Raw genomic sequence first — 17,222 nt, forward strand, 5'->3', positions numbered from 1 at the left:
CTGAGGTTAGCTGCTTAGCCTGTGGACTGTGGGAACATGAAATGGACTCTGTGGCTATAAAAACATTTCAAGATATCACACATTATCAGTATCATTTCTACTGACCGACTCATGTATTAACACTGTCTGACAGCAAACGCATTTCTTGCCAAACTGACTAAGACATCAACGGCTTTTTTAAATACACATTCAGCCACACTAAATTTTCCGCTGCCGTTGAACAAGCTGCTGTTAAGCTAATTATTACTGCTGCTGTACTAAAAGTTCTGCCAGACAGTGAGACAATGGTATTTAAACTACATGGAAACACACAAACTAACAGCTGCACCTTTTCAGCCTGGGAGATTATATCTGTAATTTTCTCACCTCCTGTGTTCTGGATTGGCTTCATGGTTAAGTAACTCATCACCTGCCAGATCAACGGCAACCACTCCCTCATGCCAATACTTCTAGCATACGTTGAGACAACCAACTCATTTTTCACAAAGCTGTGGCTCTAAACATGGTCAGACTTGCAGGTTTCAGGGACGTATATTGCGCAAGATGAGAGATGTAGCTGACTGTGCAGTTTCACTCAACACTCAGCGATGATTTTTGACAAACTGCCACCTAAGAAGGTGGCAGTTTGTCAAAAATCTTTTTAAGTCAATATTTTTTTAAGTCAATCTTCTTGACTTAAAAAGTCAAGAAGATTGACTTTAAAAAAAAAACTTTTAAATTGACAAACATTATATGTGTGATTCAAGGCACAATTCAAACTGGACTCCTTGTTTTTTGCTGGTGACTCTTGTATGTCTTTTGTCCAAAATAAGGTCACATTGGGGCACAACAGAAACAGTGGGACCTCTATAGTACTAATAAAGTGCATAATATTACTGTTTTATGAAAACCATATAACTCTAAAATATCCGCCTCTTGTGAGTTAAGAAAAGCAGTTAGTTCAGCTGTGAAACAGTGCATTTGTCAGGTAATGCAACATGTTTTTCATGGCCCTAGAGATGGTCAAATGGTTGTTTGTCCACCAGTTTATCCCAGACTGAAATATGTCAACAAGTATTGGATTGATAGCAGTGAAATCTAATGCAGGTATTCATATCATTGTCAGGATGAATCCTATCAATTTTAGTGATCCCTTAGTTTCCATCTGGCACCATCAACAGGTCAGTAAATAAACTCACTGCACAGTCTGTATGAGACATCCAGGTACAGGCGTCTATGATACCAAGGAACATTTTAAATTCAAACAGCACCTGAGAAATATACATCAGAGGAAGAATCAGAAACAGATGATGATGTTTCTTCTGTCCCAAGTTAGATGCCCTGACAAATGTGGGGAGAGATGAAGTTATGTTTTGCAACTTCTTAGCCAACAACTGTTCCTGGAGCAGACGACTGCATAAAGAAATATGTGTCAAGCTGTCCTCACAAAAATAGAAAAACCTTTGGAAGCTTGAGGTTCTTGTGCACAGTTTTGCTTCACGTGTGACTTCGTCTAAATGCATCTCATGAAGTAGCTCGTAATCATCTCTGGAAAAACATGGTTTTCCCTGGATAGTGACAATATGTAGTAAAGATGATTCTAAGTGTTGCAGTGTGTATACATATGAACTCATGGGTCCTCCAATGAAAAATCAATCAGTGCCTCCCACCTGACCTCCTCAGAATCTGTTTTTTTTTAATGTACAACTTCTTTCGTATATCTACTAAAGCCATGCAAAATTTGACATTCATACTATGAATATTTACTGAGTTGAAGGAAGTACATACAGGTGGCAAAATGTTGCTCTTTTAATTCTATTCACTGATCAGTTCAACTTTACATCAGCTTCAGGTGTCACAGTCTGAAGACAAAATTAGGATTTGTTCCACATTACTTTTTCTTAACCAGCTTTAAGCATCAATATCATCTCCTTCTGTTTGATAGTTTCAATAGCAAAAATGCACCAGTGTAATGTCTATGACAGACACTAATTTGTTTCTTATTTCACAACCATAAGTTACATTTGCAAGTGTTAAAATACGCCTATAATGGAAAATTATTTTGACACGGATGGAATCATGGCTTGAAAATGAACCTTGTCTTAAAATGCAGGTAAAAATGACACATTTCATTTGATGTATACTTGTTTTGACCAACCGCCTACCACACATGGTGATATGACCTTTGAAAGTTTGCCCAGAATGCACTTATTTAAACTTAGAAAATAGATAAAACACCTGTGCTTGTCTATATTACTTTATGCCATATTAAACTGGTACAGCTTCACTACCTAAACTATAATATATCCCATAATACTGATGCTCAAACATGGTTATAGTAAATATCATGCTGAACAAAGTCTTTGGATTGCGTCACCTGGAGTGGATGTAAAGTTGATCTGGTTTTTATGAAATTATGAGGGCTCAAAAACATGAAATAAAAGTGCAAACATTTCAACCCACCTTTGTATATTTCAAGGGCCTTCACAGTAGGGATGTAAAATCTCACATGGCTTCATTAACTATATTAAAGTTAATAAATCAGTTGATTCTGAGGGGATCAGCTTTTTCGGATATGACCGATTTTATATGGAATTATCCTTATTGTGTTTTTCTGTGGTGCTCCTGTTTATTATCTGATGAGAATAACGGAGACACAGACAGGACAGTAAACAGTACAGTAAAGAACCTTATCTCACAAGGTTGTTTTGGCAGACAGGAGCATGAACAGTTCATTACTTGGCATGTGGCGCATGCAGCATAGAATGGACCTGGCTTTGATATTGAAGGCCCTCTCCCCCTCGCGGAGGCCCTCGTTAACCAGGTGAACCACCTCATCTGGGCTCAAGTCACCTCTGGGCAAAGACAACACAGTGGACAAGAAAACATGCCATGAGCCAAACTGAACATATTTCAGCTCTGCAGATGTTCTACTAAACACTGCAGCTATTCAGAACAAGCACTTACTCCGCCTGCTCCCACGGAATAGGGTCCACTTTAGTGTTGGCTAGGAAATGCGGGCTGTATCTGACCTCAACATAAATCACTCCCTCCTTGGCTTTGTCCTCCACAAACTCGTAGGCTATCCTCTTAATGGCTTCTCTGTCCCCACTGGAAAAGAAACAACAAAAAACACAGCATGAATACCATGGCCCCGAATAAACGTATCTCAGTGACTAAAAATGCAACCAAGAGCTACTGCTGATCGATCATTTGAACGATAATGTCTTTCAAAATGAGCAATAAAAACATTTGTTATTGATAGGGCATATATGTAGTTTGGTGCTTTTTACAAGTGAAATAAACTTTAAAGTGCTTTACAAAAACATAATATGCACAATATGTGTTGTGGAAATAAAACAAGATTAAAACAGAATGTTTATAATGATTAGTAGATGCAGCATTTGATGATAGTATTACAAAATATCAGTATATATAAGAATAACTCAAAATTTTTCCAGTTACATGTATTTATTTCCCCTTACATTTAGATTTAAAAAATAGCTGTAAGGGACCATATGAGAATTATTAGCAGGCTATGTATAGGTGTATAAAAAGGATGGAAAGGAGACACTGTTTTTTTTCTTTTTCTTTTGTTTTGTTTTGTTTTTTTGTTTTTTTTTTAAAGGAAATGCAGCATGATAATTCCAAAATTGTTTGGGACATAACAGTTCAGCCACTATAGTTACTAATGGATGGACAAATTTTGTGTGTCAATTTTTGCATTTGACTAAGTAAAGTTATATTTATTAAGGTAGTCTTTTTTCTACTAATTTGAAGAATTGAAACAATTAATTCCTTAACCAAAATAACTGACTGAACAAAACAATCAGTAATGCTGGGCAGGGCTTTGTTTTTTCTGTACAATGACAATACAAACTGGTGCCAATAAAATATTGGTAGAATAATTTTTACCTGATATTATGTATATAATTCATGCATGAGGGTGATACATCCCATTAATACAGACACCTTTCAGGACGTCTGTGATATCTGGCTGTCACCATGGCAGCCGTGCATCATCATAAACTTCACTCAGTTTAACTCAATAATAATAAAAAAGAAAAGAAATAAAGATTTATTGATTCCAACTGGGGGCTGCACAGTGGTGTAGTGGTTAGCACTTTCGCCTTGCAGCGAGAAGATCCCTGGTTCACGTCCCGGCTTTCCCGGGATCTTTCTGCATGGAGTTTGCATGTTCTCCCTGTGCATGCGTGGGTTTTCTCCGGGTACTCCGGCTTCCTCCCACAGTCCAAAAATATGCTGAGGTTAATTGATTACTCTAAATTGCCCGTAGGTGTGAATGTGAGAGTGATTGTTTGTCTTTGTATGTAGCCCTGCGACAGACTGGCGACCTGTCTAGGGTGTCCCCTGCCTTCGCCCGAGTCAGCTGGGATAGACTCCAGCCCCCCCCGCGACCCTAGTGAGGATTAAGCGGTGTATAGACAATGGATGGATGGATGCAAACTTTCCCACTCATCTGCTGTCAAGTTGCCATTATTCATCCCTCTGCACATATATCAAAAAGAAGACAAGGCAGCTTATTTGCCAAATTTAGATTTAACAAAAAAAATCTAAGGCAGTCAGTGCTGAGGAGCAGCCAGTGCCAGAGACTTCTTTTACTGCAAACATTTGCACTGATAAATAACAATGATGTAATTCCAGTGCTATACAAAATTTCGCAGGTCTATCTGTCATTTCAGACCACAAAAAAGTGGACAAAAAAGTTCCCCCAAATCCATGGTGTAGTTCACACAACGTTCAGCAGTAAACTTTCAGTCACATGAAGGAGAACAACGTTGTTTCCAGCATTTACAATGAAAGTGAATGCTCATGGCACAGGCCAGAATGCCTGTTGTTCTCCAATGTCCTCTCATTAACCCCCCCAAACTCACACAACCGCATCACTGGCAAGCTCATACAACAATTCTGCATGAGCTACAGTCAGCTAGCAGGTTCCCTGTGTTGTCGAAGCCACTCTGCACACAAGCCTTTCAAGAGGCTTGGTACAGAAGGCTCCATTCAGCAGTGCTGTGTGCTGCAGTCCAGCCACGACAGACCATCATTGTTGAAACCTTTTACGGCCATTGAGTATCTGAAAGACTGTATTTGGTCTTTTCTAAACAGTTCAGCCCTTCACTGGAGGACTAAATATAAGACAGCATGATACCGGAAAGGATCCTCGAACAACCTCACACTCCTCTTAGTTTGGTTGCCAAGGTGACACTTGATCTCAGTAATGATGTGTTCCTGTTCTGCATGTCTGGCATTTAAAATCAGGCCCCTGCCGTGGTGCAGGACTAGGTTGCATAATCCCATTGTGTCTTACAAACCCAGTGTCATTAGTCACATTCCACACACCCTGCTTTTACAAGGTGCATCAGAACTGTAGTATCCACACGTGTGTGATAACAGACTGTAAGACCGGACTCTGACCCTCATTATAAACACTCCTGTGACACTAATGTGATGGACCCTGACTCCTAATAACTCTGACCTCTCTCTTTAAAGAAAACACCTTTGGCAATTATGCAACTGAATCATTAGAAGTGACATGTCAGCACTTACGCAACCACGTGCATGTACTCTGCGAACTTGCTCAGGAAGAAGGTGAGGGTGGCAGGCTCTTCAAGAATTATCCTTTGGGTCATTCCCTCTACGGTGTTAGCCGGCAGATCAATGCCGCGTCTTCTACAAGAGGAAGAGTAGGAAAAGAAACAGCTCAGTTTTGAAATTCAAAGCAGTACTTTCCTTCATTTTTTAAATCAATGTTTCATTTATTTGTCTGAAAATGCACATTCAATTGAATTTAGCGCCCCACCAATTCTGTTTTTTTTTTAAAACCGATACCAATATCTAAGAGTTAAAGCTTCTCTAAAACTGTAACTCTGCATTACCAGTGAGTTGAATGACCGTTGACACGCAATATTCACTGCGGCAATCAGGTTCATGTAACAATTTAGCAAGTTTCAAGCGACTGATTTGGTTATATAGCCACAACATTAAAGAGCCCATATTCTGCTTTTGTGGTTTTATCTTTCCTTCAGTGTGTTAAATAGCTGCTTTTTTTTTTTTTAAAGTCCTGGCTTTTCTTCTGTGACTTATCTACATCATCATGTCACACATTTACATAAATACCACCTTTCTAGTGGCTAGTTAGAACAGCTTGCTTCTAGTCTGATATTATTTCCATGCTAGAACCAATTCTGCTGGAGCTCCATCTCTCTATGTTCATACATACTCAGAGTCATACATAACGAACATGTAGTCGGGCCAGTTGACCTATCAGAGCAGACTGGGCTTTTCGGAGGGGGAGGCCTTAAAGAGACTAAACAGATCATTTCAGACAGAGGACGAGAGGTGGTGCTACAACAATGTATAGTATTCTAAAAAAAAAAATCCTGTGTTTTTTAACTTTAAAGCATGTTAACATATTTTAGTAGACCACAAAAACAAAATTACAAATCTGTAAATGTGCATCATGTGGGCTCTTTAATGTTTAAGTGCTGTTTGCTGTTTTGCTAAAACAAATTGTTGCTAAACCTGAATAGGACCATGTGGAGCTGACAGGGAAAGTTAGCAACTAGGTGATAATCATAGTGAAGCTAAACAGGAACTGGTGTAGAACAAAACACAGCTTAAAAGAGAATGAATATTGGGCTTATCAGACAGTCACAACAAACAAAACGCGATTTTAAATGAATTCTTACATCACTCCATATCTGATGGATGTGTAAATGAGCAACTGTTTGCTAACATTTATTGAGCTATAATAAATCAATAAGGTCAGAATGAATAGGCCAGTGTTGTGTTTTTTATGCCGCCTCCAAGTGGCCAAAAAAATTAATAAAAGCAGCTTTCAGAAAACCTGATAACTTATCTTTCGACTGATGCTGCAGTAAGCAAATCAGTCGACTCTGGTAATGTGGAGCCGCACAAAGAACCAATGGCATGACTGAATCGGACTGTAAAAAGCAGTCCAAATATCTAATACTGGCATTACTTGCTAACACTTACTTGGCAACATCAAGAATGGTTTGCACCCTGATGGCTCCATCGAGGTGCACATGCAGCTCAACCTGTGAAAGAGAGCAATGATTAATAAATAATTAGTCAATCAATAGCAGTTGTTTTCTTACAGTTGTTGGCTGACACACATCTGAGTCTGATTGGACGGTTTTAGAGAACAGAACCATGTGAGACAGACAAAAATGGAGCAGCAAGAGTGAGCAGTGGCGCTGCAGCTCAGTGTTTTGGCTGCAGCCTATCATGAATGCAGCACGCATGACTGGGCAACCAGCGGTGAAAAGGCCTGGAGTGCCAGAGAAGGGTCTCCTTCCAAGAGCTTTATTGTGGCAGATGACGCAGATAAATCTCTGCCTGCTCCTCCTTCAACAGCTGAGGCCTTAGTAATCACAGTAAGGTTCAAATGAAGATTTTCCTATCAATGACATTTAATTCTAATCTCTGTCCAGAGTAAAGAGAAAAGTCGGCCAGTTTTGGAAATCAGCCTTAAATAAAGACCTCTAACGTGCACCCAAAACAAGCAGCTCAGGTTTCCACAACATTTTCAAAGTTAAATCTTATTCTACACTATTTGTCTTAATGGTTTATATGTTTTTAATAATCACCATCTGTGTGAGTAGTGAAAACGTAAAGAAAGATGCTTTTTTCTGCCATTTTTTCCATGTTCACTGACTTGCAGTATGCAGTAGTCAGTTGGAAAAAGTAATGCAGTGTGACCTCCATCCTCCAATAAAGAATTATGAATACTTAAATCAAATTCTGACAGCTGGAGGGATGTTTGGTCGCTGTGAAGCAAATCTGATCATTTCTTTTTCATTTATTTAATTAGGAAGTCTCACTGAGATTGAGATCACATTATCAAGTGAGACATGGATCAGTCTCTCCTGTGATTTGGTGTCGAGAGCTCTGAAATCATCTACTGATGGTTAATATCTTGGCAGTTTAGAGAGCAAGACCTCACAGATGAAGTGTGCTGAAGCTGCATGTGACGTCCAATGAGTGCTTTAACTGCATGAGTTCTGTGGTAGACGGCATTCAGGAGTGTAAACATGGTTTACACAAACGTCGTTTTGAAGCTGAGTTTTTGACTGTTTATTTGCTATAACTGTTGCCTTTTTTTAACTGATGTTCAATATCCTTCCATCCATTATCTATACACCGCTTAATCCTCATTAGGGTCGTGAGAGGGCTGGAGTCTATCCCAGCTGACTTAGGATGAAGACAGGGGACACCCTGGACAGGTCACCAGTCTATCACAGGGCTACACATAGAGACAAACAATCACACTCACATTCACGCATGTGGACAATTTAGAATTACCAATTAACCTCAGCATATTTTTGGACTGTGGGAGGAAGCTGGAGTATCCGGAGAAAACCCACGCATGCACAGGGAGAACATGCAAACTCCATGCAGAAAGATCCAGGAAGGCCGGGACACAAACCAGGGATCTTCTAGCTGCAAGGTGAAAGTGCTAACCACCAAGCCACTGTGCAGCACTGATGTTTAATATGAAATAGAAAAACTTCAGATTTGAGAAGCTTTAAAGGAGATTGTTAAACTCTGGGATGATGGATAATAGATGTCAAAGAAAGTAGACAATGAGCCTGCTGATGTCCACAATCAAGTTTCATCCAAATCCTGCCGTTGCTCTGGTGAATTATATACACATATTTTAACTTCTCATCTTCACCCTTGGAAGACCTGGCTTCATCTCACAGTAAAGTGGAAAGCTGTAAACCACTCTGAGGACATAAAAGTAAACTAAAGGGCGGCATCCGTTAACACATGGATTTAGAAATATAGTGATGGTCTGTGGGATTTTGTGGAGATACTTCTAACCAAAAAAATGGATAAAAATCATTTCAAATGAGGTGTCAGGGTGCAGACATGCAGTATTCTCTATATCAAAATAAATGGTGCACAGCTCCCATTTGTGGCTACAAAGCTGCACTAAACTTAACTGATGTTTGAAGTGTTTCTCTGTTTCTCTGAACAGCCAGAGAAGGAAAGCTGCTGTCTGTGTTTATTAATGGATGTCAGTGAGGTGGAGGAGGATCTGGTTTTCCTGCTGGATGTAAAAAGGAGCTCAACCCTTTAATTTAGGTTCATCCAAGAAAAGCCTGAGCACTGAGTAATGTTCCACATGACTTCAGCCCAGTGATATTTCAACATTTTTGCATCAAAATAGTTCCACAGTGTTTCCATGTGGAGTTTGTTATTCAGCAATAAAAACTGTTCACAAGTTTTCAATGTGCATGTTGGATGGAACAAGTTGGAGCTGAAGGGATTCACATTTTAATTGATTACACAAAAAAATCTGCAATTATTTGGATACATTTTCAAGCTAAAACTCCAGACATTCATAGCTTCCAGCACTACAAGTGTGGGGATTCGGTGTTGTTTTTCTGTGCAGCTGTGGTCATCTGGTGTGACAAAGAACAACCAAGATTGCATGTTTCTACCCAAATGTTTATGCCAAGAATGAATGTGTATGACTTAGTGCTGCAAAAATTAGCAAATTAATCAACTTGCTGAAATATAATTTTCAGCTGTTTTGATAATCAAATAATTGTTTGAGTCATTTTTGTAATGAAATTCTGTGTTCACAGATTCTTAAATGTAAATATTTACTGCCTTCTGTAGTCCTCCTTGGCAATAAAGTGTTTAATTTTTGACTGTGGGCTGTTTTGTTGGGACAAAACAAGATATTTTAGGAAACATTCATTAACATTTTTCACCATTCAAGACAAAAACAATCTGTAGTAACTTGTCATGAAAATCATTAATAAATGAATTAATAATGAAAACAATCGATGTTTGCAGCATTCAGATTGTTGAGGTTGTTTGCCTGATGTGTCTGTGATCCTGAAGTGTTTACAGACGGGCAACAGCTGGTTAAGAAAGCTTCAAGTTCAAGAAACCCTGCGGCAGATCTATCAGTATACACTGTAGTCCTTATAGTACGCTGCTGTGGGAACTTACATAATTTAGTGACGCTCGCAATCTGTTACTGTTTTGCAAGAAAATGACAAGTGATAAACCCTGAAACTGTTGCGCAATATTGTGAAGGAAGCACATGTCAAGTGAACACAAAGCTGAGGACAGGATTCAGGTTGTGACACATCTGAAGCAAGATTTTTCCTTCTGTCAGCAAACAAACTCTTTATTTATGCCTGTATTTGTCATTTATACTATTAATACGATCCAGCAGAACCAGAGTGTAGGGCTAAGTAGAAGGAGAGTCTGGTCAATCTGACAAAATATCTGAATATCTTTGGTTTTGGACTATTGGTCACATAAAACAAGGCATTTAAAGATATTGTCTTGAAAGAAATTTGTAAAAAATAAATAAATAAATAAAAGTACACTTAAAGATTAATTGAGAAATAAATCAATGATCAAAATCACTGTTAGAGTAGCTGTACTTCTGCTTCTAAAAGATTTAGCTCTTTATTTCTGTTCATATTTGTCTTTTATTTATTATTTCCAGTCATATCTGAGTGTAAACCGAACCCATAACAGAAACTCCCTAGACTCTGGTCAAACCTGTTGGCTTTAGTCACCAGGGAATTAAACACCTGAAGATGTTCCTGTCTGATCCCAGATATTAGGATTGTTTATGTCCACTGTCACAAAAGTTCTGTAGAGGTAGAACACCATTTGTGGAAACTGTGCAAATGTTTTACTAGTTTTCTAAATCAGTAATTGGCAACATTTATCAAGAGTGGATTTGTCATAACAGAAAATCTGCACAGTAGACATGTATCTTGTGCTGACGTTTCTGGTTTAGTCTATAGGCACATGATATAAGCTACAGAGGCTGTTCTGTTTAATATGCTGCTGAAATACTTGATCCCAGCTCGTCGTGAACACGTGCACTCTGGCTGGAGGCATTAAGCATCACAAATGGCTTTGTCGTGGTGCCCGTTGCTCGCTAAAACCCTGCAATGCTCATAGTCCAGGAATGAATGCAGAAATGCAATATTTAGAATGCTTTGTAGAGCTATTCAGTTGCAAGCATTTACATTGGATTGGAATTTATTACCTTTAACATACTTTAAGTGTGTATTATGCAGAAAAATGGTATCGGATTGGGACTCACTTTCAGCAGATACTATATATTAAATATTAAATGACTCCTTTCAAATCAGTCTGCGGCCAGGAAAACAACAAAAAAATTTGATTGGGTCATCCCTATCAGCAGCTATTTTGACATTTCAGTAGAAATATTTAACATCTCCAGCCTCTCAATTGTGAGGAGTTGCTACATTTCTGTTTTACATAACTGTAAAACCTGACGTTTAATGATGTCAAATGTGAAGGTTATAAGATTTATGATGCGTTAAAGACCAAATAACTAATCAGCTAAGTGAAACGATCAGTAGATTTATCAGTAACGAAAATACCGTTAGTTGCAGGATGACTAATAATCTCAGATTCTTATCACCTCCACTTATCAGTGACCACATTGTGTAATAACCCTGTAGCTACTGTGCAGTGACGCAATGTCAGCATTTGAAGTGTGGATGGTGAACCAGTGCAGGTTGGTGCAGCAGACAATGACCCCATCAGTGGTATCGGTTCTACAACAGCACATTAATATCTAATGAGGTTGTCTCTGTAAGCAGAAACCAACACACACACGCATTCACATGATAACTGACTGTACTGTGTGTGTCTTTCCATTTCTCTCTCACTGAGCCAGTCATTTACTGACTTCTTATCAGCTGCAGGGCAGAACAGATAGACGTTAGTCAGCACCAAGATTCAAAGGGCATGAGTGAGTGTATGTTTCCTGCCTGTGAGCCTCATGTTTACGTCAAACTACCTGACAAATGAACCAAGACGGTGCATCACCTCGGAATTTCCTTTTTTCTCAACACATGAATGACAAACACCACAAATAGAAATATAAACAGCTACTATTAGTTAGGACTAAACCGACTAATATTTCACAAGTGCTCTCAAAATATCCCAAAATGAGCATGTGCAACTGTTATACAACCAGACCTTTATGGCTAAAATGTTATCAGAAGTCCCCCAGCTACTTCAGTTTGTCTTTTTAAATGAAAAACTAAAAGAAACAAGCATCTTCCCACAAGGAAGAAATGATAGATAGCTGGAAGCAACAATGGATGCCGTATTATATAATCACCTGCCTTATGTGTAAGAAATACCGCCTTATACTCAGGTTATTGGGACCACAGTGATGATTTTAAGGCGTGATGTACTTTCTTCAAACACTGGGTTCTTTGTAATGCTCACCATCCCTTAAATATAATGAAAAAACAACTGTTTGTTTGGTTTCTATTGCAATGAAAGTAATTCAAGTGTGTAATTCCAAAGTCAAATTTCTGCTTTAGCTGATTTAAAGCTAATTTCAAGTTGAAGTAACTTAACTGGTTTGATAACTTGAGTCCTCTACTACTTAACTTCATTTTATAATTTTGCCACTTTAAAACTTATGTTTGTCATCATGGTAATTAAGTTCATAACAGCTAAGCAATTCTTCCAAATAACACAGAAATACTAGTTGAAACAACGTAACTGTTCTAGAGTTCCTAACTTGAAAACTTGTGTTTATGCTACCAGACATTACATAAGTTGTATCCTAAGCATCTGTCAGTCATGTACTCCGATAAACTGACGTTAACTGAACATGGCAGCTTCATGTTCCTAAGAAGCAGAGACAGTTTTATTCAAACTGAATCTTGTCACATTTCCATGTGACTTTCAACACGGCACAAGTCTGAATCGCACCCAGTCCCATTAATGGATAGACAGTAATTATAAATTAACTAAGACGTCGTGACAGGATCGGTCTGGGTCAGTATCCAACAGCAAGTCACACTGTGTACTTTTCTTCACGTCAGTTGGGTCAACTGTCAGTCACAGATTAGTTTGTTGCTTCCAGCTATTTCAAGGAGTCTTTCTTCCCAGTTTATTAATTCCTGCTGCATGAAACAGCAACTTCAATGACTAGTTATAATTATAAGTTGTCCCTGACATGGAAACAGGATGGATCAGGATCTAACAGCAGGTCACACTGTTCTGTTACTGTTTGTGAAGTAGCAGTTAGATTATCATCGCACAAGGACAGAATTTTCAGTGTTTATTTAATCATAAATGAACCAGGCTGCTAGTTATTTGGACACTTTAATAAGCTGCTACTAGATTAGATTTTGTATTTTGCTTGTTACTGCATTGAATGAAAAGTACAATGTGCATAACACGGCTCTTTCCAGCACTGTGAGGGGGTTTGTCTGAATGAAACTGTGAGGGACAACTATGGAAAAGAGACTGAATAACAGAACACCGTCACCTTACCGGACTGATGAAGCCAGCAGTGTTACACATCCAGTGTCTGAAAAGGGCTTTTACTTGCAGAGGAAATCCTCCAACTCATTGTAGTTTGTTGGTTGAACATAATGTCATTAGAACCTGTCAGCATCTCAGACAACTCAGACGCACTGATTCAAACTGTTTCCTCATTTATTTCTGTTGAGCCCAAACACTATTTATTAGTGTAGCCTCAGTCACATGAAGATGCTCTTCATTCCACATGCAGGCATGAACTGACTACAGAACAAGCCAGTCCAGAGAGCAGCCTCATTTCTTTGTTCTGCATCACTGTGCAATATATATTCATTCAAAAGGCTGGCACAGCAAAAACCTGCATAAAGCGGTTTCCTCTGAGGGCTGTGATCATGATGTGGTCACATGTTAAAGTGCAAGCAGTGGCAATGTTCTTCCTTGTTTCAGGTTTTATAACAACAAGGAAGCTGTTCATTAAAAAAAATAAAAATTCTTGAAGTCTAGCACTTCAGTTGGTTTGTTTTTTCTAACCTTCTCATTCTGTTTGTCGCGGAGCCTCCATGTACACTCAGTGGTTCAACAGTCGTATCGTGCGTAAAAGCGCGTAAAAGCGCCAACAACTGAGCAGCTTTTCATTTAAATTATTAACACTCAGCACAGCCGATCACGTACCTTGGGCTTGTTGAAAACCACTTGTGAGGAGGAGAGCTGATCCATGGTGGAGAGGCTGCGGCTGCCGGTGAGTCTGCTGCTGCACAGAGAGCTGAGGAGCGGAGAGCAGAAGCCTATCGCAGCTCGTCTGGCTATTATATGCATGACTCAGGGACACGCCTTTGTTGGGCCCGAGGCAGAAAGCAGCAGCAAGTGCTGCCGCTTGACAACGAGGTTTGAACAATGATCAGAGAAGGGTTTCAGCGTACATGAAGTCCTGCAGCACAGTACAGTAGGTGGAAGGATTAACGGCCCGGTATGGCAGCAGCTTTGCGCCCATGTGATGAGAGCTTTACAGACGCCTAATTAATAGTGTCAAAGCGCTTACTAAACAGAGCAAATGTCTCAAGCAGGTATGGATTCCTAAACAGAGCAGCCTGATGAATGTGTTGACCTGCTGCAGTTTGAAGACAAGCTCAGTCAGGTTCCAGATCTCTTCTCTGGACAAGTATTCAGATCCTTTAGTCAATAAAAGAACTTCTACCACAATGAAGAAATACTCCATTACAAGTAAAAGTCCTGCAAGAAAATCTAGTACTTAAGTAACATTAGAATCAGTTGCATAATGTAGATTAAGTACAATGTAAATAACTGGCAGCTGTGGTCACCAGAATTTTACATAATTTTTACAGTGCAACTGTTGTAATTTGCTTAAACAGATGATTACTCTATAGTTGTCCGCAGTATTATTTTACAGTTCAATGCTGTAAATAGACTTTATGATAACATTACGGCCTTAATTTATATAGTGATGCCTCTGTAATCAATATAACTATAAATGTATGTCTTTAAATCACAACATATTCTTCTTTTAAAAAGTAGAAACTACATACATATACTACAACTAACACCGTGTCTTTTATATATATATATATATTTACCACAGAGATCTACCAACTCTTTTTAACTTAAAGATGTATATAGCGCTAAAACACATAACAAAGAAGGGCAAAGGATATTTTTATGAATTGGAAAATTTATTCAAAGTCAGCGATGTATGATAAATTGTCATCTATTAAATATATTTTACAAAGCAAGGAAACTATTTGAACTTGATGTAAAGTAAAAGAAAACGCAATACATGGTTGATCTCAGACCATCAGTGTAAAGTTTGCAATAATCTTTTTAGCAGCCTAAATCAAGTCACTACTCTAAACAATACTTGGTGTGAAAATATTTTATTAAACTCACACCATCAGTTTGACAGTAATCTACAGTAAACAGCCATTCTTGTTTTTGCTCCAAAAACACAGCGAGTTTTTTAATTGTATTTAAAAAAAACAAAACAAAACAGGCCACTACTGTTAAATTTTGTTGTATTTTTACCCTAACTTATTACAGTGGAATAGCCCTGGTTTGGTCCTTCTGATTCATATTTAATATTATATATGACATCATTTGATTACAAACAGTGAAGCATTATTTTTTTACACAGGGACAGCAGATAAATCGGAGGGCTCCAGACATGACTAATGGGAGACGATTCACAAATCTGTGTTCAGTTTTTGGACTTTTTCTCTTTTAATAAGAAGCCAGGCCAGTTGGAAATCACTGGTTTATTCTTTAACTATGGTTTATATTAAAAGCTTGCTTTACTGCCCACTGTGTCAAAGATTCACCTTAAAAGTAACTAAAACTGTCAAACAAATGTAGTGGACTAGAAAGTAAAAAATAAGATGGTAAGATGGATAATGAAATAAGAATTGCTAGCGGGCTGCACGGTGGCTTGGGGTTAGCACTTTGACCTTGCAGCTAGAAGATCCCTGGTTCGCGTCCTGGCTTGGATTCTTTCTGCATGGAGTTTGCATGTTCTCCCTGTACATGTGTGGGTTTTCTCCGGGTACTCCGGCTTCCTCCCACAGTCCAAAAACATGCTGCGGTTAATTGATGATTCTAAATTGTCCATAGTTGTGAGTGTGATTGTTTGTCTCTATATGTAGTCCTGTGATAGACTGGTGACCTGTCCAGCGTGTCCGCTGTCTTCACCCTAAGTCAGCTGGGATAGACTCCAGCCCCCCGGACCCTATTGAGGATTACGCGGTGTATAGATAACGAATGGATATGTGACCTACTGATTAGCCATCATGCCATACAGCTGTGGGGGAACTAATGATTGGTTTGGCCGTTGCAGCAGGGGGTTCAAATTGATTGACGGACGTAGTTCCAGTTTACTCCTGAACACTCCTGGACAGGTGCACGCTGTGCAGCACGCGAAACACTGGTAAGCTTTAGATTTTGTATTAATATTGTTTCTTCTTTTAAGACCAGTGTTCTGTGGCTGCAGGGCAGAGTCTGCTGACGGTGTCTCTGCTTATCGGCGGCGTCATGCGCGTGTAGCGTCGGACAGCCGAGGTAACCAAAATGTTTGTTTATGTTTGTTGTTATCGTTCTGGTGCTTGATTGTGGTTAAACATTTCTTTGTTTCATTACAGTTTTGCCTCTGTTGCCTTGTTTTACTTGTTTATTTTGCTGTGTTTCTTTCTTTTAGTTTGTAGTTGTTTTGCCTAGTTTTGTATGAGTTTGCTTGGTTCGAGTTTAGTTTCGTTTGTCATCATGTGTGTTTATCTTTAGGTTGTTGTGGCTGTGTTCTCTGGCTCAGTAATCAGGTTTCTCCCCTCCATAGCTGCGTAGGGCCTGTGTGACTGTCAGTTTTAATAACTGCATTTATAGTAACATTAGTGTGTTGTGTGCTGAACATATTTTTGCACCAGAATAAAAATTGTATTTATATTTTTCTATACACGCCTCTGTATTCATTTGTGCATGTACCTGTGTTTAGTAGGGGAAACCCTCTGTTGAGAGGCAGGATTGTTAACATTCTTAGGGTGAAAGTCCCTAGGTGGTGTTGTGGGTTCCGTGTTAAAGGAAACCAGAAGACCCTCACCAGTCCTAACTTGGTTACAGATAGAAACATTCAAGAAAAGTTCAAGTATCGCAAAATTGTTAAAATGAAAAAAACAGTGCCACAGTAATATTTCAGTAAATGTACTTGATTTTTATTTATTTTTTCCTTCCACAGCTGCATTCCAGCTAATAGAGTTATGAAATGTTAACCCAACACATAAAGGGCTGTTTTTATATTTAACTGTCTCGGATCCTTTTTTTTTTTTTTTTTTTAAATAATGGCTTGAGAACATGATTTGGAACTGATGACATATTCTATTTTCAGAAGTCAGACACAATATTAT

At 38.8% G+C, this 17,222-nt stretch overlaps 1 protein-coding gene across 1 annotated transcript in view; it reads right to left on the bottom strand.

Moving 5' to 3' along the window:
* Positions 1 to 14,154, bottom strand: part of ada (adenosine deaminase) — a 22,433-nt gene extending 8,279 nt beyond the window's left edge. The window contains exons 1-5 of the mRNA XM_023260940.3: positions 13,996 to 14,154; positions 6,997 to 7,058; positions 5,548 to 5,670; positions 2,947 to 3,090; positions 2,719 to 2,834 (exon numbers count right to left, since the gene is read on the bottom strand). Of these exons, the coding sequence (XP_023116708.2) occupies positions 2,719 to 2,834; positions 2,947 to 3,090; positions 5,548 to 5,670; positions 6,997 to 7,058; positions 13,996 to 14,139 (589 nt within the window). The 5' untranslated portion in view covers positions 14,140 to 14,154. The remainder of the gene's footprint in view (positions 1 to 2,718; positions 2,835 to 2,946; positions 3,091 to 5,547; positions 5,671 to 6,996; positions 7,059 to 13,995) is intronic.
* Between the last annotated feature and the right edge of the window lie 3,068 nt (positions 14,155 to 17,222).

This window comes from Amphiprion ocellaris, chromosome 8, assembly GCF_022539595.1.
Source record: "Amphiprion ocellaris isolate individual 3 ecotype Okinawa chromosome 8, ASM2253959v1, whole genome shotgun sequence".
Lineage (NCBI taxonomy): Eukaryota > Metazoa > Chordata > Actinopteri > Pomacentridae > Amphiprion > Amphiprion ocellaris.